General features: G+C 43.0%; 1 protein-coding gene across 1 annotated transcript; it reads right to left on the bottom strand.

Moving 5' to 3' along the window:
- Positions 1-1,896: 1,896 nt before the first annotated feature.
- On the bottom strand, positions 1,897-17,659 carry spata18 (spermatogenesis associated 18). The gene is made up of 13 exons (XM_007892740.1): positions 17,573-17,659; positions 12,251-12,356; positions 11,720-11,835; positions 10,439-10,557; positions 10,181-10,276; positions 9,181-9,315; positions 8,267-8,477; positions 6,943-7,101; positions 6,359-6,534; positions 5,274-5,397; positions 4,376-4,450; positions 2,947-2,995; positions 1,897-1,968 (listed from the first exon to the last, which is right to left on the bottom strand). The coding sequence occupies exons 1-13, from the start codon at positions 17,657-17,659 to the stop codon at positions 1,961-1,963; spliced, it is 1,461 nt and encodes a 486-aa protein (XP_007890931.1). The 3' UTR covers positions 1,897-1,960.
- Between the last annotated feature and the right edge of the window lie 5,756 nt (positions 17,660-23,415).

Raw genomic sequence — 23,415 nt, 5'->3', positions numbered from 1 at the left:
TGTTGTGCAGGATAAAAGGTTTAACTGAAAACAAGTAAACAAGACAAAGTTGTACATATACATTTGAGTCACAGAATTATCACCGATGGTTGGAAAACAATTATCGGATTATAGAGCTCACAATTTACAGAGGTCTAAGCAGTGCAGTTTATTTTTAATATTTCTGTTCTTTCATTGCACTGGTGCCTGGGTTAACATAATACTAATCCTTGTATTTGATAGAGTAATACCTATAATGTATCAAAGCACTTCACAAAATTTGGTGACTTATGTATTTGTAGGTAATTGCAGCAGCAAATTTGCACACAGCAATGTCCCACTAATAGCCATGAAGTGAATGACAAATTTTATCTAGAGGATTGTTGGCCACAACACTTGTAGCAACTCCTAGTGTCATAAGATCTTTAACGTCCACCTGAATGGCAGACGGGGCTTTGGTTTAAAGTCTCATCCGAAGGACAGCACCTCTGACAACACAACACTAGCACTGTATTGGAATGTAAGCCTAGACCAGGACTTCAAAGTCACTACATGGGGCTTGAACCCACAACCTTCTGGACAAGATGCAAGAGTTTTGCCAACCCAGTCAGGATGACATCTATTACATACTCTGATAGTTATATTGCTTTATGTTTTCTGGGCAAGTCAGTCATGGAAGGCACATTTAATGATAGCTGGGATTCGTAACTAATAAAACCACCCAATAGGAACAAGCACACTTAGAGGAAGACTATTGTCTTGTTGCCAGTGGATAAAACAAAACAATTTTTTATTAGGATATGAAGTGAGACTATAACCTTAAATTGGGCTTCTAAAGAAAACTGGGAAAACTAGAGCAGTACAAATCAGCAGGAAGAAACCTAAAAATGAAAACAAGAAAATATTTGTTAACATAATTAGAAATGTGGTATAATTGGAAATATAATTGGAAATAATTGGAAATGTTTGGTTGTTCTCCAGTGAAATAAATTTCACTCTATTGTTTATTCCTTTTTCACTAGCCTCATCAGATCAGTGTGCTGCATTGTCCAATGATGTTCCTATCAGTGATATCAAGGATCCAAGAAGGTTACTACAACAGAGCACATGAAACATATATCAACAAATGAAGTGAAAGTTCCTTATTGACCCTTTGTTTTATTGGGTCAATCTAACACCACCTTTAGTTCACAAGCTTCTAACAACTCCTACATCTGATGTCTCTAGTGTTAGGACAGAAACATAATCAAGAAAAAAAATCCAATTTTCTAAATATAACTAAAATCAGCCTATCAGAAGCTTCTGATCTATTATAAAACACCTCAAATTTCAGTCAATTCTTAAATGATTTTCCTGTGTGTTACATACAGCACCATATTCAGACACACACAGCCCTGACTTTAGTAGGTAAACCGGGCTGAGTGCAGTATTCAAGTCGGGGAAAAAAACAACAAAGGTCTCAGTCATTCAAAGGAAAAAGTGTGACACCACAAATTAAAGAGGAGAATGGGCCTCAATTTTGTTCCATCCCTTTAGCAAATGGCCATTTTGTGCCATTATAAAGGTCTTGTGTGATCAAAGCGACCACAGAAATCAGGAATAGATTGTGTATTTTGACCACAAAATTCAATTCATAAACAAAGCCAGAAGATGATATTGTGCCAGCGATGTGTTTAATAACTGAGAATTATAAAACACATGCTAAGCACAAACAATAAGAGAAGAGAAAATACTTTTATCATTGCTTCAATTAAGTTACTTTTAGTGTCACAGGGTATCTAAGAACCTCTCTTTAGCTGAGAGTAATGTTATCATGTAATTGCGATCAGGTTATATATATATATGGATTAATAAAAAAAAGCATGTTAGAAAAACAAGTTGCATTGGCACAGACACGACGGACTGAATTCTGTGCTGCCCTCCTGTGCTGAAAATATCCGTTTCCATCTGTGCCTTCAGAAATCCACTAAATCATTAACCTTCAATGTCCTGTTAAAAACAGAGAAAGAAATTAAAATACAGTCTTGTTTTCCTTGGTGAAGATGTCCGAGTTTCTAAGTAATCTCATGGTAGTTTATGTGAGTCATCTCATCTGACACAAAGGTTCAATAAATTAGAAAGATACAAAGACATATGTCGAGAAAAGCAAAATGCACAAGGATAGCTGGAAACCATTAAGCACCAGGGCTTGTAATTTCAGTCAGGTGTTTTGTTACTGGAACAAAATGCACAACATTTTGTATGAAAGGAAATAGTGAATGGAAGTAATGAATGAAAATTCATTGTGAATATTTGCAGCACAAAATTAGTAGCTATATCAGGTCATTAATCAGTGTATTTTCAAAGATACTCTGAAGGAGGAGTGGAGGTTAAATCAATCCAGTGTTTTAAAATACCTAATTTTATTGCATCTGCAACTGTAAAATACTTTTGTATAATTTAGTACAAGAAACTCCTGTTTAAACCATCTGCCGATGACACAGTTAGTGTCACAACAACATCAAATTGCATTACATATAGCACCCTTCCATGTTCAGGAGGACATCCGAAAATAATGGACAAGTTTTTTTTTGCTGCAGTAGAATAATTTTAATTTTAGCTGGAAACTTATTTGTTGCATAGTGGACCTGCAGCTATTTATGCTTCTGATTCAAGAGGAATAAAGTCCAGTTTCCTTGATTTTGAGTTGCAATCTCTAATGTAAAATACTTTCAGATAGGAGAGCAGCAGTTGTGCATTATCCAATTACTCTGGTTTCTAAGAGGATGGGAAATGGGCTCATTTTCAAATTTAAATCCAAACCCAAAGGTTAAATGAACGTGAATAAAGCAAGCCAAAGCTTAAATGAAGCTCCTCCATAAAGTCCCCCGAGCGCAGTCAGGGATATTTTCATGGCTTAGGTCAAACAGTCAAAAAACGCACCCGACCCCATTGCGGATTGTCCTGTTAAAGGTTGTTCACACTTACTGGGGCTAATGCTTCGTCTGATTGGGGAGGGGCTGCGGCTTCGTGATGACTATAAAAGACACAATAAGAAAAATTAGGCCTTAGTCTTTTATGTTCTATTACCCACTGAGATGGAACACAGCAAAATCAATACAAATAACACAGTACTAACTGCTTGCAATTATAATAAATAATAATAATCCTTGCATTTGATATAGCGCTTTTCACATTGGGAGGACGTCTCAAAGCACTTCACAGAATACACTGTAAAGTGAATTGACTGTATATTTGTGGGTGAACGCGGCAGCCAATTGTGCACAGCAATGTCCCACAAACAGTCGTAGATTGAAAATGACCAATTTATTATTGTTTTGTTTTTGGAGGGATTATTATTAGGCTCTGTGTGGAGTAAGGAAACTTGCCCAAGGTTTCGCCCTGCCTGGAATTGAACTCAGGTCTCTCGCTTGCAAAGCGAGTGCTCTAACCACTGAGCTACAGGACTCCACTTCATGACAATTGCAAAGAGGATCTGAAGTATTTATTGAGATTTCCATAAGCTGCTAAAGTGCAATAAATTAGCCTTAGATTGAAACACCATCTCCTCACAGGGTTGGAAGAGATGATTAGAATTAACCCTTTTTCAAATATTGTAAGTTATAAATATTTGAGACATCTCGAAGGCGCTATATCAAATGCAAGGATTATTATTATAATTCTGCAGCTCGTGTCCTCTCCCTTACTAAGCTTTGTGAGCCTATCACCCCTATCCTCACCTGGCTCCATGAGCTCCACATCCTCCAAAGGATTGTGTACAAGGTCCTGTCCTCAATTGTAAATCTCACCACGGTCTTGTCCCACCCTATCTCCATGACCCTCTTAAACCCTACTAACACTCCCTCCTTTCAACAAGCACTATCCTGCTTCACATTCCCCCACTCTGCCCAACCCCAAATCCTTTCGACTCTCCCCTTCAAGGTCTGTCTGAAGATCTTTCTCTTTGATGGCGTCTTTGGTCATCTTCCCCTCCCTACTCCCACACCGTTGCCCTCCACCCCCCGAATCCAACCCCCAGCTCATGCCCAAACCTTTGATTGTCCAGTGCCTTGGGACACCCTCCCGACATGAAAGGTGCTTTTTAAATATAATTTGTTGCTTACCTAATCCTGGAGAATTTAGGTGAAGGTTGTTAAAAGCAAAAGCTTGAGGAGCCACCTACTGTACCTTTGGATATTGTTGGAGTTTCACCAATTCGAACTGCACAGCTTACTATTGCGAGCACTTGTAAGCTCCCCACCGCTTGCTCTGCTAGGACCACCCTACCCGGTAGGGTATTAGTTTACAGGGCTAATATACACTAAATGGGAAGAATCACTGTTAGCACTGCAGGTCAAAGCCCGAAGTAGTAGGATATTATTACAGGCATAGAAAGGGTCAATTTAAAATGACATACCAGGGCACGGGTCGGGCTGGAAGAGCGAGAACGAACAGGACTGACACTTCTGCTCCGGCTTTTCCTTGGTGACCACTAAATCAATAGAAACACATTGGTTATGTGTAAATGTAAAAGCACCTATTCTTTTAAAAGGGAAACAGATAAACACCTGGGATGTAAAGGTGGAGAGATGAGGAGATATGGCATTAAAAGATATGCTGTAATCTCTGCCAGGACTGGGCTAAATGGTACTAATCCTATTAGCATGTTGCTAAATTCAACATTCTACTCTAATCACAAAAGCCTCACTGTGTGATGTGCCCAAGTAATAAATCACAACTTACAAAATAATTGTGTTGACATCAGACGAGTATCTCTTATGGACACTGTATAGAAGCACCATTTTATACAAACTCAGGCCACATACGTGCTGTGTAACTAACTTGCACTGGGTGATGTAGGCACAATAGTAGTTATCGTATTGTGAAATTGTAGTAGTCTAAACATTCCCCAGCATCAATTGCAATGTTTAAAAGGGAGATGAATTAGATACTTGGGAAGTATTAGTTGTTAATAATAATGTTATTAATATTATCATATAGATGCTATGGTTCTACACAGAATCACCATTACAAAGAATTGTCTTTACTCAGACGGTTCACACTGTCCCCTGCTCATAAAAGTGTAGTGTAAGTACTTTTAAAGTCAGTGTGATTTTGCTGATATGGATTCGGGTACTTGCTGAGTTAACCCAAATGCGGCTCCGAATTGGATTACTTTGCCTTCAGACATGAATGTTTTGTTCTTTGTGAAATGGGAACTTTACTGCCAGGTTACTCTATTAAAAACGTTAATACTCTATTAAAAAGATATTTCTCGCAACCATCAACTCTAGGTTTTAAATGACTTTACTCACCAGAGCTCCTCTCTTTGTGAACACCTCCCCCTTAGCAATGACGTAGTCATTTTCCATCAGAGCTGGCCAGATGTGGTAAACCACTAGAGGTGCAGTAAAGTCAGAATCATAGCTACGGCGATACCTGGTTCAAATAATAAAATATTTTACATACTTTGAAGTTTGAAATACACAGTGTCTTACAATCCATCTGCACCATGAAACGCAAGTAAGGAACCAGCATTCCTGTCAAAATTTATCTTATTCTTGTTGTCACTCCAGACATAAAAAATACACAGAAGGAAATGGTTCGGAATTGGGCCATTTGGCCCAACTTGTCTGTGCCAGTCTTTATACTTCACACTTTCTTCCACCCCTTCTCCTTCTTATTCCCCTTCTCCCTCACATATGCATCAAGTTTCCTCTTAAATACATTGATCCTTTTTTTTCCCCCCAGCTTCCAGCAATTAGTTCCAAATTCTCACGTCCTAAGTACGTCCTAAACTCCGTATTAGGTCTAATACTAGCCATTTTACATTTATGCACTCTCCTTTTGGACTCACCAACAAGCAGAAATATCTTATCAAAGTTCATCTTATTGAATCTTTTCATAATCTTAAACACATTTTCCTTAATTCAATAATCAATCCTATGTTGATTTCCTTATTACTACAGTTGTGCATTGCCTACTCAAGTGTTTCAATTTACAGTATTAGATTATCTCAGATTCCTGAAAACTGTACAACATTGTCTTGCAGATAAATCCTATTATCCGCAGTGCAATTCATCTTAAATTTTAATTTAAGATTTATGCAGAAATCAATTCAGTCTGTATTTTATAGCTGATTCTTTTGAGAAATCCTGAAAAACAGCTTCCAAATGAAGACTGAATTTAAGAATGTTGCACAACTCTGTGCAATCTTAAATTTTCAGACAAAATGTCCTAAGACTAGGTGGAAGTTTGGGTCTCAGTCTTTCTAAATATCGTACAATGTTTAAATGATCCAGGATTTAATACAGATCATAGGAAGCTGCATGACCATTTTGCAACACTACTATTTCTCAATAGTTTTTAATCATTGTCATAGCATGGAGAATGTACTCACTTGTTCTCACTGAAGAGTTCACCATCTGTTGCAAAGGCGATGTCAAGTGTTGGCTCCAGTGTTTGCATTGCAAAGGCTACACGGCACACGTCACGGATAAAAGCACTGATCAGTACAAAATCAACCTCGGGTGGGAAAGAGATCTTCGGATTGACGTTCATGCTTCGGATCACATCCTGTAGGAACATGAGTCACAAGATTTCAGATGAAGGAGGTCCTTCGGCCCATTTAATCTCATTCTTCCAGAATACCAACTCTAGCCTATTCCCGTTGTGACAACATGTGTTTTCTTAAACAAATCCAGTGTCCTATCTTCTATTGCCCTTCCTGACAACTGTTACAACCTCCACAAGTCGCTACCTTTACTAAGTTAAATTGAAAATAATTATTAAAAATATAGAAATAAAAGTAAGGGAAACTACTATAAATAGAAGGACACTTTGGTGTACAAGACTTCCCGCTGCAAGCCAGAGCCCTGAAAAGTAGAATGATCTTGGCTGAACAAGCAACAGGAATCTTGTGTTAGTTAAGACTTCCTGCAACATGCTTGATGCAACTTTCAGTAGATTTTCACTCATACGTACAGTGACGCTGGCCTGGACATCGTAGAGATCCAGGTTGCGAACGATGTAATCCATTATAGCATCATCCAGGGACTCCGGTCCGAGGTTAGAGAGCGAAAAGTTTTTCCTCACTCGCTGTTTGAACTGTCGGAAAGCTGCCTTGGCCACACTGAATGCTTCCTACATTCAAAATGATAAGCAATACTCGGGTGAGAAACAAGAAAAGGAAGAACTTGCATTTTGATATGCCTTACACATCAAAAAGCCTCAAAGCGCTATACAGGATTTTATACACATTACACATGGACATATCTCAAAGTGGTTGACAAGAATTATTGCCAATTGTAATGAGCTTTTGTTGTGGCCAAAAAAAGTTATTCAAATCCTTATTTATATTGAATTAGTTTAATCTGAAAAGGAGTCTCAGTTGGAAAATTTCAGAAGCCTTAATAGGCCTCATTGGCTTGAAGATAAGGGTGCAAAGAAAGGGGGCAGGAAATTACAGTTCCCACACCTAATTAGTACCCACTAGTCACTGCTGGAAAATACACGCGTGAATGTCAGGCTAGAACAGGGTTGGAGTTGGCTCTGATACTTCACATGTCTCACAGCACACGGACACTCACTAACTCTCTAGGATCATCAACAAAATACTACCACTTAGTCAAGGTACTAGCGGATGTTCCAAACCCTTGGAATTATAGCCCCCCACCCACCGCCACACACACACACACACACACACATAAAATACTTTCAGGATAGGCAGGGAGATGTGATAAGCAGAGAAGCTCATTAGAAAATGTCTTGGATTTGGCCTTGGAAAGAAAAAAATATCTTTGTATAGTACATGAAATCCTGCCTTGTATATTTATCCTCTTCAGATATTTTTCTAATTCCTTCCCAAAAGCTAATATGAAATATTCCTCAACCAATATCTCCAGGTAGGGAATTCCATGTTCCTGCAACAACACCAGGAACAACTTGCATTTATATAGTACCCTTCACATGAACAGCTTCTTGAAGGGCTAACAATCTTCTATGTAAAAATAACTTCTTCTAACTTATCGTGTTCCATATAAATAGACATTAAGTGTAGTTTAGATTGAGTTCAAAGACCCCAAATTCCATCTAATCTTATCCTGGATGACCATTTGTCTTAAAATTTAAGATTGTGCAGAACTGTGAAAAATTCTTAAATTCATTTATAATTGGAAAGCTGAGTTTTTAAAAAGACTTTTGACTGATCACTGGGACTTGAAGCTGACTCTCTGAATCTCCAATGGAGCTAATCGTCTGGTGTTAAGGTTTGCTGCAGTGGCTTTTTCCACCATCAGTCTCTACTTACCGTGGTGGCAATGAATATTATTTTCTGCACCATTTCTAGGTCATCAACGTAGCGTCTGAGGGCGTTTTGTGTGTTCAGTCGTTCATTGGCATAAAGATTGCCGAAGCGTGAAACCAGCCGAGCGTGGCGAGAACCACAGGTCATCTTAGCGTGGGATGGTGAATGGGTGGTCAGAGATTGGAAAGGGATGGGTGAACGACGCCCTGAGATTCTAAAAGAAAAGCGACCACCAGCATCAGAGATATCAAAACCAAAACAATAATAAATTGGTCATTTTCAATCTACGACTGTTTGTGGGACATTGCTGTGCGCAATTGGCTGCCGCGTTCGCCCACAAATATACAGTCAATTCACTTGACAGTGTGTTCTGTGAAGCGCTTTGGGACGTCCTCCCGACGTGAAAGCGCTATATCAAAATGCAAGGATTATTATTATTATTATTATATCACACACCACAATGGCAAAGACCAACGCTTCTGTGTTAACAAATCACTTTACAAAGCACACTTTGGGTACTGTTGGAATACTTGAGTCCAGGAATCAGCTTCAGCTGAGAAAACCTGGCGCAGATTAAGACCATCCAATTCCTGAAGTCAAACCACATTCTGCTCCTCGTCCAAAAACCTCAAGAAGGAAAATTCACTTGTTTCATGGAAGCCAAACCAAAGTGCTCCTCAATAGGTAAACATGTGTAAAGTTGGAGCTGATCTCACAAGACACAGATAAGTATTTCTTTACCCTGAGTGTAATTAGCAACTGCAACAAGTTACCAGCAAGAATAGATGAGGCGGGACGTTGGACTCATTTAAAAAACAATTTGATGCCATGATGGCAGGACAGTATTGTGGGAAATTCCGGTGAAGGCTGAATGGCCTTCATCTGAATCAATCTTGAGATCTTATGCGCTACTCTACCTGTCCTGAAGCATGGATTTCTCTGCATTTAGAAATCCGACTTCATCCTTCAGATGTCTGACCTGCCGCTCGTAGTCATCCAATAAATCCACTTTCAGTCTGTAACACCTGGCTTGCTCCTGAGCAGCTCTCAGCCTGCAAAAGACACAACAATGGTTTGATTCAAATATTTGAAAGAAAGTGCCAGGAGAATCTCAGAAATTCCCCAATTCCCAGTCATCACTACATTTATATGCACAGTGATTAAAATGTGATTTTCATTACAGATTTGATGTGATCCCACCACACAGAGGATACACATCAAGATCCTGATCCTCACCTTCAAAGCCTTCCATGGCCTCGCTCTCCCTACCTCTGTGACCTCCTAACAACCTACCAACCTGCTCCCTCCTTCCACTTAATGGGTTCTGTCCTGTTTCATGTCCCCCGCCTGCTCCACCGCCACTCTCTGGAACTCCATCCCTTAGTCCCTCCGCCTCATCCCCTGCCTTGCACTCCTTCAAGACCCATCTCAAGACTCTCCTCTTCAACTCTGCCTTCAATCACCCTCCTTCACCGCCTGCCCTCTACCCTCCCCATTCCCGATCCCCAGCTCGGCTCTGAAACACTGGTTGTCTGTCCAACGCCTTGGGACGTCCTCCCGATGTGAGAGGCGCTTTACAAATGTAATTTTGTTGGTGTTGTTGATCACATTGAATCTGTAAGGAAACAAGCATCTTTCACCCCATTGTATGTCAAATACATTTTCGATCAATTCCTGAAGCCCAGCCAGGGGGGAAGAGGAGAACTAAGATTTTAGCACTGCAATCTTGGATTACCTCCCAGCTGGCCCAAATATTGCTCCCAACTCTGCAGCCAGCATTTTAAGTGCTGCATCTCAGAATACTGATTTATTTATCACAGTATGTGCTAACTAACAGACAAGTACACAGAACTGAACACAGGTAAGTATCGAAGAAAAAATAACAAACTAAACATCAATTCACAACTTGGATCTTACTCAGATCTCAGTTGAAAGATTTCATCCTCTGTTGCTAGGAATGCAGATGTTGATTTGTTCTGCGTATCATCCAATTGTAGATGAGCTTCTGCTAACCTACAGCAAGGATAATGACAACAGGCATTTAGTCAAACAAAAGTATTAGCTGAGATTCTAATACACGGCTGTTCATACTGATATTAACTGGGGTAAAATAAAGGGAATCTTTTTAAGAGACAAAAAATATTAGCCAGAATTTCTCAGTTCTACATCACTTACTCCTGTTTGATAGCTCCCAGGTGACGGCGTGTTGTGGATAACTCGGCCTCCAGTTCTTCTATCTCCTGCTCGTGAGTTGCCGCTTGTTCCCTCAGTTTCTTATCTTTTTCAGCAGACTCCTAAAACCGAGAGTCCATAATAATCCTTGCATTTCATATAGCGCCTTATCACTTCATTGAGACTTCTCAAAGCTCTTCATAGAATATGCTGTAAAGTGAATTGACTGTATATTTTGTGGGTGAAACGCAGCAGCCAATTTTGCACAGCAGTGCCCACAAACAGTCGTGGATTGAGTGACCAAATACTTTTTTGAGGTATTATAATGGACAACTTGAATGTTGTTTTCTGTAGTGATGTGTGTGTGGGAGTTGTAATTTTAAAATAATTATGAAGATAAACCCTGCAACCCTCCTCCCCCACCACCACCTTACCTAAAAGATGCTGCATTATTTATTAGGCTGTCCTCTGTTGTCCTCTCAACCACCTCACACATTATTGTTTTAATTTTCTGCAGTGAGGAGTGGGTACCTTAAGGCTGCCTCAAGTAGCACAGAGTTCTTTCAGCAAAAGTAGAAAATGTGAAATACCATGGTGAAGGAGGAATTTCTCCTAGTAAGGGAGTGTCTTGGCTAACAATCTTCCCAAATAAAATTCATCATTCACTTCATGGCTCTTTGTGGGAAAATTCTGTGCACAGATTAACCGGCATGTTCACCCACAAAATACATCATTACACTTTACAGCATATGCTCTGAAGCGCTTTGAGATTTCTCAACAACATGATAAGTGTTAAGGCATTATATAAAATGCAATTGGATTATTATATATCCTCTGAAGCACTTTGAGTCATGTTCCTGACGTGGAAGGTGCTATATTAATGCAAGGATTGTTATTATCATCATCATTGTAATCAAAGCTGTAACAAGGCTACAAATCTCCTCTCAGCACGTTTTAAGTGACCGAAAACAACTACAGTATTTCAGACAAATTTGGGGAAACCAAGGGAGCTCAAACATTTTAATTAACTTTTAGCAAAATATATTTTTTCAAAATATAATTCTTTTTCAAAATATATTTTTTCAACAAAGAGTGTACTTTTTTTTCAAATTGATCATGGTTCAAAAATGGGGTGACGATTCTCCAAATTACTCATGTTGGTATAAGGGTTACGATCTGTTAATTGTTAAGGAGTAATTCTCCTTTTACAGATTGCGTTCCAATGCATGTAATCAGAATCGAGTTCTTTGAACGTAAATCATTCACATTTGTAGATTCACAAACCTCAAAGAGGGCAAGGCTGGTGTCAGAGCTTAACCTTGAAGAGAGAACTGTGAAGCTGGACCCCAACCATGGCAGGAAGCGGGATTTGATGGTACCAGCACCAGAATAAAGGCCACCTTGAAAACAAACAATGTGTTTCTATCATAACATAGATCCTACATTTTAAAAGGAGATAGCACGTGTACTGTATGAAAAGCATGAGCCATTAACGTGTTTCAGTGGTCACTTTCTACATTGATGTGAGTAGAGTTGACAAACCAATTGAAGATTTTGTCTTGTTTCTCGTTTTGAAAACGTTAGTCAAGGAATGAATTAAAATAAAGGTTCCGATTGATCTGGAATCAGAGCACCTCACTGATGGACAGTGGATGTGCGTCTCAAGCCCTTGTGCCTGTACTAGCTCTTGGAAAGAGCTATCCATTTAGTCCCACTCCCATGCCCATCCCCTTTTTTAATTTTTATTTTTCATTTAAATGATTCCTAGAAGTCAGTTTGAATGCTGCTGTGAATTGTGGAATCAAACCAGAATACCTTCACTTGCCGCAAGATTGAAAATGGAGAAAAGCTGTCCTTGGACTTTTGAAGTCAGTTCAATCAGTTCACAGCATCGGTTCAAGTTCTGATCGCACGTGTTAAACTGTCAATCAGAAAAAGAGGAAAAAAGAAAAATAAACAAAGAGCCCTCCCATTATCTAAGCATATAGCCCCCCCAACCCACCTTAGCAACCTCCTGCAACCATATCACACGAGATGCTCTCTGCTCAGCGAAATCTTGTCTGCTTCCTGCCCGACCATCATTGGTGGGTTAGCTATCAGCCATACTACCCCACTCTCTGGGACTCCATTCTGGACTCCCTCCACCTTGTCCCCTCACTCCCACCCTCCCCATTTTTAAAGCCCACCTTAAAAGCTTTCTTTTTGATTTGCACTTTTGGTTACTCTCACATCCCCCACACGCCCCCCCACAACCCTCCACACCCTCAGCTTGTGCTCCCAGACAGCTCTGTGCTTTGAGATGTCCTCTCGATCTGAAGGGAGCCATATAAATGTAAAATTGATGCAGTAGTGTGGATTGGCCTAATAATATAGACAATATAGATGTATATATGGCAGACAGATGTCTCATGGCATTAACCACACTGGTTGCTCAGAGGACAAGAGAACCTGGAGAATCTGTGCAAGCTCAAAGCCTGCTCAAAGCTCAAAGCTCTAACAACCCTGCTTCAGCAGGACTTGCTTAACTCTACCCTAGAGCTCCTATGCATACAAGAGGCTGAGTTATAGGCTATCCTAAGGGAGAGAGTTCACCAAGGGAGGAGTACATTAGAGTAACTATAAATATAACAAAAATAAGTTGACCAAGCCAAAGTCTTCACTGAAGCATTTGTAGATCCTGCCCACTGTCTATGTGATTATTCTCAAGGGTAAATTAGGTTGCAATTTCCATAAGGCAAATGATATCTCTGACTTCATCCCTTCCTGTAATAACGTGCCTGACACCCATTGATTGACACCACTACAATTCATTTGCTTCACTTCCTCATCAATTAAATGGAAGATTTCCAGGCTCTGTGCAACTCTCTTCAGCTGTAAATCTCTGTCATTGGTACTCTGTCTGTAAGGACATTTTAGATTGATGTGAATATTGTGATGCAGCCATAGTGCTCATAAAAAGAATAAAAGCTTTCTTCTTGTCCAATGCCTGGAAGGAATTTAAATATTTGGGCAGTTTCATTCCACTTCCCAGTGAGTGGAGTCTTTAGTGTGTTAGCTTGGCTCAGTTAGTAACACTCTCGCTGTGCTGGAAGTGTGCTGCATTGTCAGGCGTGCCATCCTTCAAACGAGACGTTAAACTGAGGCCTGTTCAGATGGATGTTAAAGATCCTATTTAAAAAGTGGAGGGGGTTTCTAAAACCCAGTATCCAGGCCAGCAATCCTCAAATAATAAAAACTATCATTCTATAATTCAATCAACTATCATTCAAATGATAAAAACTATCAGTGGCTGTTTGTGGGACATTGCTGTGTGCAAAACTGACTGCCATGTTCACTCAGAAATTACACAGTCACTCCACTGTTTAGTATATCCTGTGAAGTGCTTTGGGATGTCCTCAAGCGAAAGGCACTATACCAAATGCAAGGTTAGTATTGCATGCAGTATAACTGCCCAGAATTCTGAGAAGCTGCTCTTTTGCAAGGTTGTATTTTTGCCATCAAAATAAATGCTCACTGATCTATCTCATATTTAAATAACATTACTCTCATATCTCATTCTGTATGGTTTGGGCAATTATTAATGCTTCCTTGAATTAACCTTGTTAGTTATCTTATGTACAGACATGCTGATTTCCTAGAGACCCAAATTCTCAAAACTAATTGAAACAATTGAGGGATTTTTGTGCAACTACATATTATAAATCCCAATTGCACATGAGGCACTGTCCTAAAAAGCCCTAGTACTCCAATGTTTTAACTCTAATTAATGCTCTGGAGAAGAGCACTAATTCTATTGGGTAGAATAACAGAGTATCCCAAAGATTGCACACTTATGTTACTGGGGTAAAAAGTACAACCTGGGATAGGTTATTCATCACATATGATACAGGATAATACTGCCTTGCTCCCTCCATGCCTCCTTTAAGGCGCGTCTCAAAACCCTCCTCTTCGACCGAGCCTTTGGCTATCCTCTTATCCTCCACCCTCCCCAATCGGGTCCAAATCTCTGACTGTCGAGCACCTTGGAACGTCCTCCCGACATGAAAGGCACTACACAAATGTAATTTTGTATTGCAGTTACATGCTGTTAAATTAAATTTTACAAGGTAAAGAGGCAATTAATTTATGCAAGATGCTTTCTGCGTAGAAACAAAAAATAATTGCTCTCCAATAACTCAAGTCATTAATTGAACTACAGTCTAGTACATAAACACTGTAGAACCAGAGGACATAGGGAGCAATTTCAGGCCAGACACAAGGACGTTTATTTCTTTACCCAGAGGGTAATTAACAATTGAAACAGGTTGCCAGTAAAGGTGGATGAGGCCAGGACACTGGACTCATTAAAGAAAACAGTTTGATGCTGCAATGGGAGTATGGTGGGGTGGCTATTCTGGAAGGATAAGATCATATAGACTGTAGGGCCTCTTCATCCTAATTAATCATGAGAGCTAATTAGACCTTTAAGGTCACAAGTTCAATTCCTGTGCTGGGTCTGTGCTTGGGACATCCTCCTGATGTGAAAGGCGCTCTACAAATGTAATTTGTTGTTGTTGTGCTGAGTTAACTGATAAGAGGCAGGACAGCACTACAACTCACCTCAGTACTCTGGGTGTGGGGAGGGGGAGTGGAATCAGACAAGTTTCCTTCTCCCAATCATCTTTGTTGAACAGTACAATTATAATAATAATCCTTGTATTTGACATAGAGCCTTATCATGTTGTTGAGACATCTCAAAGGACTTCACAGAATGTATTGTGAAGTGGATCAATTATGTATTTTGGGAGGCAAAACGTGGCAGCCAATTGCGCACAGAGGTGCCCCCAAACACTTGTGGATTGAGTGACCACTTTTTTTTAGGAATTATTACCCCGGAAAGCAATCAGCCAATCCACTAACAACCAGATTCCTACTTGCTGTTAGGCAAACAGAGGCGTATGGAGTCAGGAAACTCGTCGAAGGTTTCGCCCTGCCCGGGAATCGAACCCGAGTCCTCTCACTTGCGAGGCGAGCGCTCCAGCCACTACTCTACGGGACTCCGCATTTGTACGCGCATTGCACAACCGCAGGATTGGGCTGACCTGGGCTGTGAAGTTCCCCACAACCCACGACACATGGGACGTGATATAACATAACAAAAAGGGCAAATTGTCTTCAAAGGATGTAGAGCATTTTTTTTTTGTGGGGGGGGGGGGGGGAAGCCAGAAATCTTTTAAACTGACATGAAAAAAAAAAGTCATGAACTGGGTTGTAATATCTGCCCATGTCCCAGTGCTGTATGAAGACTAACCACCACAGTGGCAGGGAATGCGCACACAGTCAGGTTGATGGGCCACTGACACGCACAGCACTGCGGGGTTTGCCTTCGGTGGCGCTGCACAAAGTGCAGTTTTGCGGTGGGATCGGTTTTTTTTTTGCACAGGGGATGTATTTCCAAATCGCCACAGCAACGAGCGTCCTTAGTTACCAAACTCCCGGGAAATCTCCAGGTTAACCCCTGCAAGTCAGTGACTGCACTTTGCCAGGACGCGTATGCGCATTGGGGCAACGTTAAGAGTCTGGAAATAAGCGGGAGGCTGGTGGCCATCGTGGGGGGGTGGGTGTCTTTCTTTTTTTTTTTTGTCTTTTTTTTTGTCTTTTTTTTTTTTGCAATTGCACTGCATTTGCAAACTGCAATCACAGCGACAAAGTGGATCACATTATCATTCTGGGCTGATAGCACCACCACAACACTGTCCGAAGGTGCAGACCCCCCCCCACCCACCGGGGGAGGAGAGACCCCGCCGGTGGCTTTATTGGTGCAGAAACCCACATTTACATTGAAAACAAATAACACCGCCTCCGCCCGTGAGCTCTCAATGAATTCATTCATATGCGCTGTTGCAAAGAAATCCGTTGGCGTTCGATCAAAGCGCATTGCAATCACCCAAAGCAATGTTACAATGACAGGAGTTTACTTTATACACATACACTCATATATATACACACACATATACACACACACACTCATATATATACACACACACATACACTCATGTATATACATACTCATATATACACACACACATATATATACACACACAGTCATATATATACACACACACATATATACACATACACACTCATATATATACACACACACATATATATATACACACACACAGTCATATATATACACACACACATATATACACACACACACTCATATATACGCACACACATATACACACACACATACACTCATATATATACATACTCATATATACACACACACATATATATATACACACACACAGTCATATATATACACACACACATATATACACATACACACTCATATATACACACACACACATATATACACACACATATATATACACACACACATATATATACACACACACTCACTCATATATACACACACACATATATATACACACACTCACTCATATATACACACCCACATATACACACACTCATTCATATATACACACCCACATATACACACACACACTCATATATACACACACACATATATATACACACACAAACTCATATATACACACATATATACACACACACATATATATACACACACACTCATAAATACACACACACTCATAAATACACACATATATATATACACACACACATTCATATATACACACACATATATATACACACACACTCATATATATACACACACTCATACATATATACACACATATACACACACACATATATACACACTCATATATACACACACATATACACACACACACTCATATATATACACACACACTCATATATATATATATACACACACAAAACATACACACACACAATACATACACACACACATATTGTCTATATGCACATATAGACACACACACATATATATACACACGTTGTATATATACACATACACACACATATATACACACACGCATATTGTATATATATATATACATACACGCGCATATATACACACACACACATATATATACACACACACATATTGTATATATACACATACATACACACACGCATATCGTATATACACACACACACACACATATATATATATACTTTTCTAGACGTTGCGATGCCACTGCCCGGGTGAGGGGTGCAGCTCACCGGGTAGTCCTTACTCCAGGCTTCAAGTCTGCTCTGCAGTAGTCTGTAAGTGGCCGCACTGACCATCCGCCGCAGAGGCTCAGCCATGGGGCCGGGGAGCGCTGTGTGGCTCCGCTCCACCTGCAGGAGGGCAGTCAGTCACTACAGTATTTATACCCGGGGGCACACCGCTGATACTATGGCTGCGGTGTTAGGGACGCTACGCCTGCGCCGCTGCTGCTGGTGGTGGTGGTGGTGGTGGTTTAGTTGTAGCAACGCTATTTCGGTGGTGTGGAAATCGTGTTGCAACCTGTTGGGTTGTCATTGTGCAGCTCCTGCCCTGACACAGCGGCCCCACAGCCCTCACCATGATCAATGGCTCCCAGCCACCAGCACAGCCCAGCACAGCACAGCACAGCACACAGCACAGCACAGCACACAGCACACAGCACAGCACAGCACACAGCACAGCCCACAGCCCAGCACAGCACACAGCACAGCACAGCCCAGCACAGCACAGCACACAGCACAGCACAGCACAGCACACAGGCCAGCACAGCACACAGCACAGCACACAGCACAGCCCAGCACAGCACAGCACACCAGCACAGCACACAGGCCAGCACAGCCCAGCACAGCACACAGCACAGCACAGCCCAGCACACAGGCCAGCACAGCACACAGCACAGCACACAGCACAGCACAGGCCAGCACAGCACAGCACACAGCACAGCACAGGCCAGCACAGCACAGCACAGAGCACAGCACAGCACACAGGCCAGCACAGCCCAGCCCAGCACAGCACAGCACACAGCACAGCACACAGGCCAGCCACCAGCACAGCACAGCACAGCACACAGCACAGCACACAGCACAGCACAGCACACAGGCCAGCCACCAGCACAGCCCAGCACAGCACACAGCACAGCACACAGCACAGCACAGCACACAGGCCAGCCACCAGCACAGCCCAGCACAGCACAGCACAGCACACAGCACACAGGCCAGCCACCAGCACAGCACAGCGCACAGGCCAGCACAGCACACAGGCCAGCACAGCACAGCACACAGCCCAGCACAGCACAGCGCACAGGCCAGCACAGCACACAGCCCAGCACAGCACACAGGCCAGCCACCAGCACAGCCCAGCACAGCACAGCCCAGCACAGCACAGCGCACAGGCCAGCACAGCACACAGGCCAGCACAGCACAGCCCAGCACAGCACACAGGCCAGCCACCAGCACAGCCCAGCCCAGCACAGCACAGCACACAGGCCAGCACAGCACACAGGCCAGCCACCAGCACAGCCCAGCACAGCACACAGCACAGCACACAGCACAGCACACAGGCCAGCCACCAGCACAGCCCAGCACAGCACAGCACAGCACACAGCACACAGGCCAGCCACCAGCACAGCACAGCACAGCGCACAGGCCAGCACAGCACACAGGCCAGCACAGCACAGCACACAGCCCAGCACAGCACAGCGCACAGGCCAGCACAGCACACAGCCCAGCACAGCACACAGGCCAGCCACCAGCACAGCCCAGCACAGCACACAGGCCAGCACAGCACAGCCCAGCACAGCACACAGGCCAGCACACAGGCCAGCACAGCACACAGGCCAGCACAGCACACAGGCCAGCCACCAGCACAGCCCAGCACAGCACACAGGCCAGCCACCAGCACAGCCCAGCACAGCACACAGGCCAGCCACCAGCACAGCCCAGCACAGCACACAGCCCAGCACAGCACACAGGCCAGCCACCAGCACAGCCCAGCACAGCACACAGGCCAGCCACCAGCACAGCCCAGCACAGCACACAGCCCAGCACACAGGCCAGCACAGCACACAGGCCAGCACAGCACAGCACAGCACACAGCCCAGCACAGCACACCAGCACAGCAGCCCAGCACAGCACACAGGCCAGCACAGCACACAGGCCAGCACAGCACAGCACACAGCCCAGCACAGCACGCAGGCCAGCACAGCACACAGGCCAGCCCAGCACACAGGCCAGCACAGCACAGCACAGCCCACCAGCCCAGCACAGCACACAGGCCAGCACAGCACAGCCCACAGGCCAGCACAGCACAGCCCACCAGCCCAGCCCACCAGCCCAGCACAGCCCACCACCCCAGCCCACCACCCCAGCCCACCAGCCCAGCCCACCAGCCCAGCCCAATAGCCAGCCCAGCCCACAGCACTGCAACAACAACAACAACATGACGTCTGCCAAGGGCGTCCCAAGGCGCCGCGCAGACAGAGTTACCGACCCAAGCTGGTCCGGGTGGGGGAGGGCGGAGGTCGGTGGCTGGGGAAAGGTGGGGGGGAGGCAGGCAGGGAGATCGAAAGAGGAGGGGTTCTTGAGGTGGGTCTTGAAGGTGGCGAGGAAGGGGGCGAGGCGGAGGGGCTGCGGGATGGAGTTCCAGACCGGGGGGGGGGGGGGGGGGGCAGAGCGGCGGAAGGCCCGGCTGCCGATAGTGGGGCGAGCGAGCGAGCGAGGCGGGGGACGTGAAGCAAGAAGGAGCTGAGCGGAGAGAGCAAGCAACAACAACAACAACAAGATTCCATTTATAAAGCGCCTTTCACGTCAGGAGGACGTCCCAAGGCGCTGCACAGTTGGGTCATGACCCGAGCAGGGGGGAAATGGTCAGGGTGAGGGGAGGGAAGGGAGGGAGCGAGGAGGGGGTAGAGAGTCGAGAGGGGAGCTGAAAGCACTGTCAAAGAGAAAGGTCTTGAGACCGGCCTTGAAGGAGGAAAGGGAGGAGGCGGCGAAGGCACTGGGGATAGAGTTCCAGAGCCTCGAGGCTGAGAGGCTGAAGGCTCGGCCACCGATAGTAGGGCGGTTGGGGCGGGGGATGTGGAGCAGACCGGAGCCAGAGGAACGGAGGGTACGGGCGGGTAGGTAGGGGGATAGTAGGTTGGAGAGGTAGGAGGGAGCGAGGCCGTGAATGGCCTTGTAGGTGAGGATGAGGATCTTGAAATCAATCCTCTGGGGGATGGGGAGCCAGTGGAGGTGAGTGAGGGTGGGAGTGATGTGGTCCTGGTGCGGGACAGTACACGAGCTGCAGAGTTCTGAATGACCTGCAGCTTGTGGAGGGAGGTGCCGGGAAGGCCGGCGAGGAGAGAGTTCCCGTAGTCCAGCCTTGAGGTGACAAAGGCGTGGACCAGGGTTTCAGCCACGTGAGGGGTGAGGTAGTGCCGTAGTCTGGTGATGTTCCGGAGGTGATGGAAGGCGGTGCCAGTTGTGGTGCGGATATGGGGGAGAAAGGACAGCTCAGGGTCGAACAGAACACCGAGGTTCCTGACGGCTTTGAGAGGTGGAGAGTGCAGCCTTGGATGCTGATGGTGTTGGCGCCTGAGGATGGCAGGGGGTTAGGAGGTTGCAGAGGGAGGGGGGAGCAAGACCACAGAGGGCTTTGAAAGTGAGGACCAGGATCTTGAACTGTATCCTGTGTGTGATGGGAAACCAGTGGAGTCGGGTGAGTTCTGGATGATCTGCAGCCGATGGAGGGAGAATTTCCCGTGAAATTCCTGCGAGTAAAACAATTCCTAATTGAAGTGATCCCAATTATTGTGATTATTGCTGCCACTTACTCCCCCGAACACAGTCAAACCCCCCCCAATCCATGCCTCTAACATGTAATAATAATAACCTTTGCATTTGATGTAGCGCCTGATCACGTCGTTGAGACGTCACAAAGCGCTTCACAGAATATACTGTAAATGGATTAACCGCGTGTTTTGTGGGAGAGACGCAGCGGCCGAGTACTCACCGCAGTGTCCCACAAACAGTGGTGGTTTGAGTCACCAATTTTTTTTTCAGGGATTATTATCCCAGGAAAGTAGTAACTGTGCTGTGCTCACTCTCTGTGTTATTACTGTGCTAACCCTCAGTATTATTACTGTGCTGTCTCAGTATTATTGCTGTTATTATTGTGCTCTCAGTATTATTGCTGTGTTATTACTGTACTCAGTATTATTGCTGTTATTACTGTGCTCTCAGTGTTATTGCTGTTATTACTGTGCTCTCAGTATTATTGCTGTTATTACTGTGCTCTCAGTATTATTGGTTATTACTGTGCTCTCAGTGTTATTGCTGTTATTACTGTGCTCTCAGTATTATTGGTTATTACTGTGCTCTCAGTATTATTGCTGTTATTACTGTGCTCTCAGTATTATTTCTGTTATTACTGTGCTCTCAGTATTATTGCTGTTATTACTGTGCTCTCAGTATTATTGGTTATTACTGTGCTCTCAGTGTTATTGCTGTTATTACTGTGCTCTCAGTATTATTGCTGTTATTACTGTGCTCTCAGTATTATTGCTGTTATTACTGTGCTCTCAGTGTTATTGCTGTTATTACTGTGCTCTCAGTGTTATTGCTGTTATTACTGTACTCTCTCAGTATTATTGCTGTTATTACTGTGCTCTCAGTATTATTGCTGTTATTACTGTGCTCTCAGTATTATTGCTGTTATTACTGTGCTCTCAGTGTTATTGCTGTTATTACTGTACTCTCTCAGTATTATTTCTGTTATTACTGTGCTCTCAGTATTATTGCTGTTATTACTGTGCTCTCAGTATTATTGGTTATTACTGTGCTCTCAGTATTATTGCTGTTATTACTGTGCTCTCAGTATTATTGCTGTTATTACTGTGCTCTCAGTATTATTGCTGTTATTACTGTGCTCTCAGTGTTATTGCTGTTATTACTGTGCTCTCAGTGTTATTGCTGTTATTACTGTGCTCTCAGTATTATTGCTGTTATTACTGTGCTCTCAGTATTATTGCTGTTATTACTGTGCTCTCAGTGTTATTGCTGTTATTACTGTGCTCTCAGTGTTATTGCTGTTATTACTGTACTCTCAGTATTATTGCTGTTATTACTGTGCTCTCAGTGTTATTGCTGTTATTACTGTGCTCTCAGTGTTATTGCTGTTATTACTGTACTCTCAGTATTATTGCTGTTATTACTGTGCTCTCAGTATTATTGCTGTTATTACTGTGCTCTCAGTGTTATTGCTGTTATTACTGTACTCAGTGTTATTGCTGTTATTACTGTGCTCTCAGTATTATTGCTGTTATTACTGTGCTCTCAGTATTATTGCTGTTATTACTGTGCTCTGTGTTATTGCTGTTATTACTGTGCTCTCAGTGTTATTGCTGTTATTACTGTGCTCTCAGTGTTATTGCTGTTATTACTGTACTCTCTCAGTATTATTGCTGTTATTACTGTGCTCTCAGTATTATTGCTGTTATTACTGTGCTCTCAGTATTATTGCTGTTATTACTGTGCTCTCAGTATTATTGGTTATTACTGTGCTCTCAGTGTTATTGCTGTTATTACTGTGCTCTCAGTATTATTGCTGTTATTACTGTGCTCTCAGTATTATTGCTGTTATTACTGTGCTCTCAGTATTATTGCTGTTATTACTGTGCTCTCAGTATTATTGCTGTTATTACTGTGCTCTCAGTATTATTGCTGTTATTACTGTGCTCTCAGTATTATTGCTGTTATTACTGTGCTCTCAGTGTTATTGCTGTTATTACTGTACTCTCAGTATTATTGCTGTTATTACTGTGCTCTCAGTATTATTGCTGTTATTACTGTGCTCTCAGTGTTATTGCTGTTATTACTGTACTCAGTGTTATTGCTGTTATTACTGTGCTCTCAGTATTATTGCTGTTATTACTGTGCTCTCAGTATTATTGCTGTTATTACTGTGCTCAGTGTTATTGCTGTTATTACTGTGCTCTCAGTGTTATTGCTGTTATTACTGTGCTCTGTGTTATTGCTGTTATTACTGTGCTCTCAGTGTTATTGCTGTTATTACTGTACTCTCTCAGTATTATTGC

Source organism: Callorhinchus milii, unplaced genomic scaffold, assembly GCF_018977255.1.
Source record: "Callorhinchus milii isolate IMCB2004 unplaced genomic scaffold, IMCB_Cmil_1.0 Scaffold1, whole genome shotgun sequence".
Classification (NCBI taxonomy): Eukaryota; Metazoa; Chordata; class Chondrichthyes; order Chimaeriformes; family Callorhinchidae; genus Callorhinchus; species Callorhinchus milii.
This window is presented reverse-complemented; position numbering and strand designations above follow the sequence as displayed.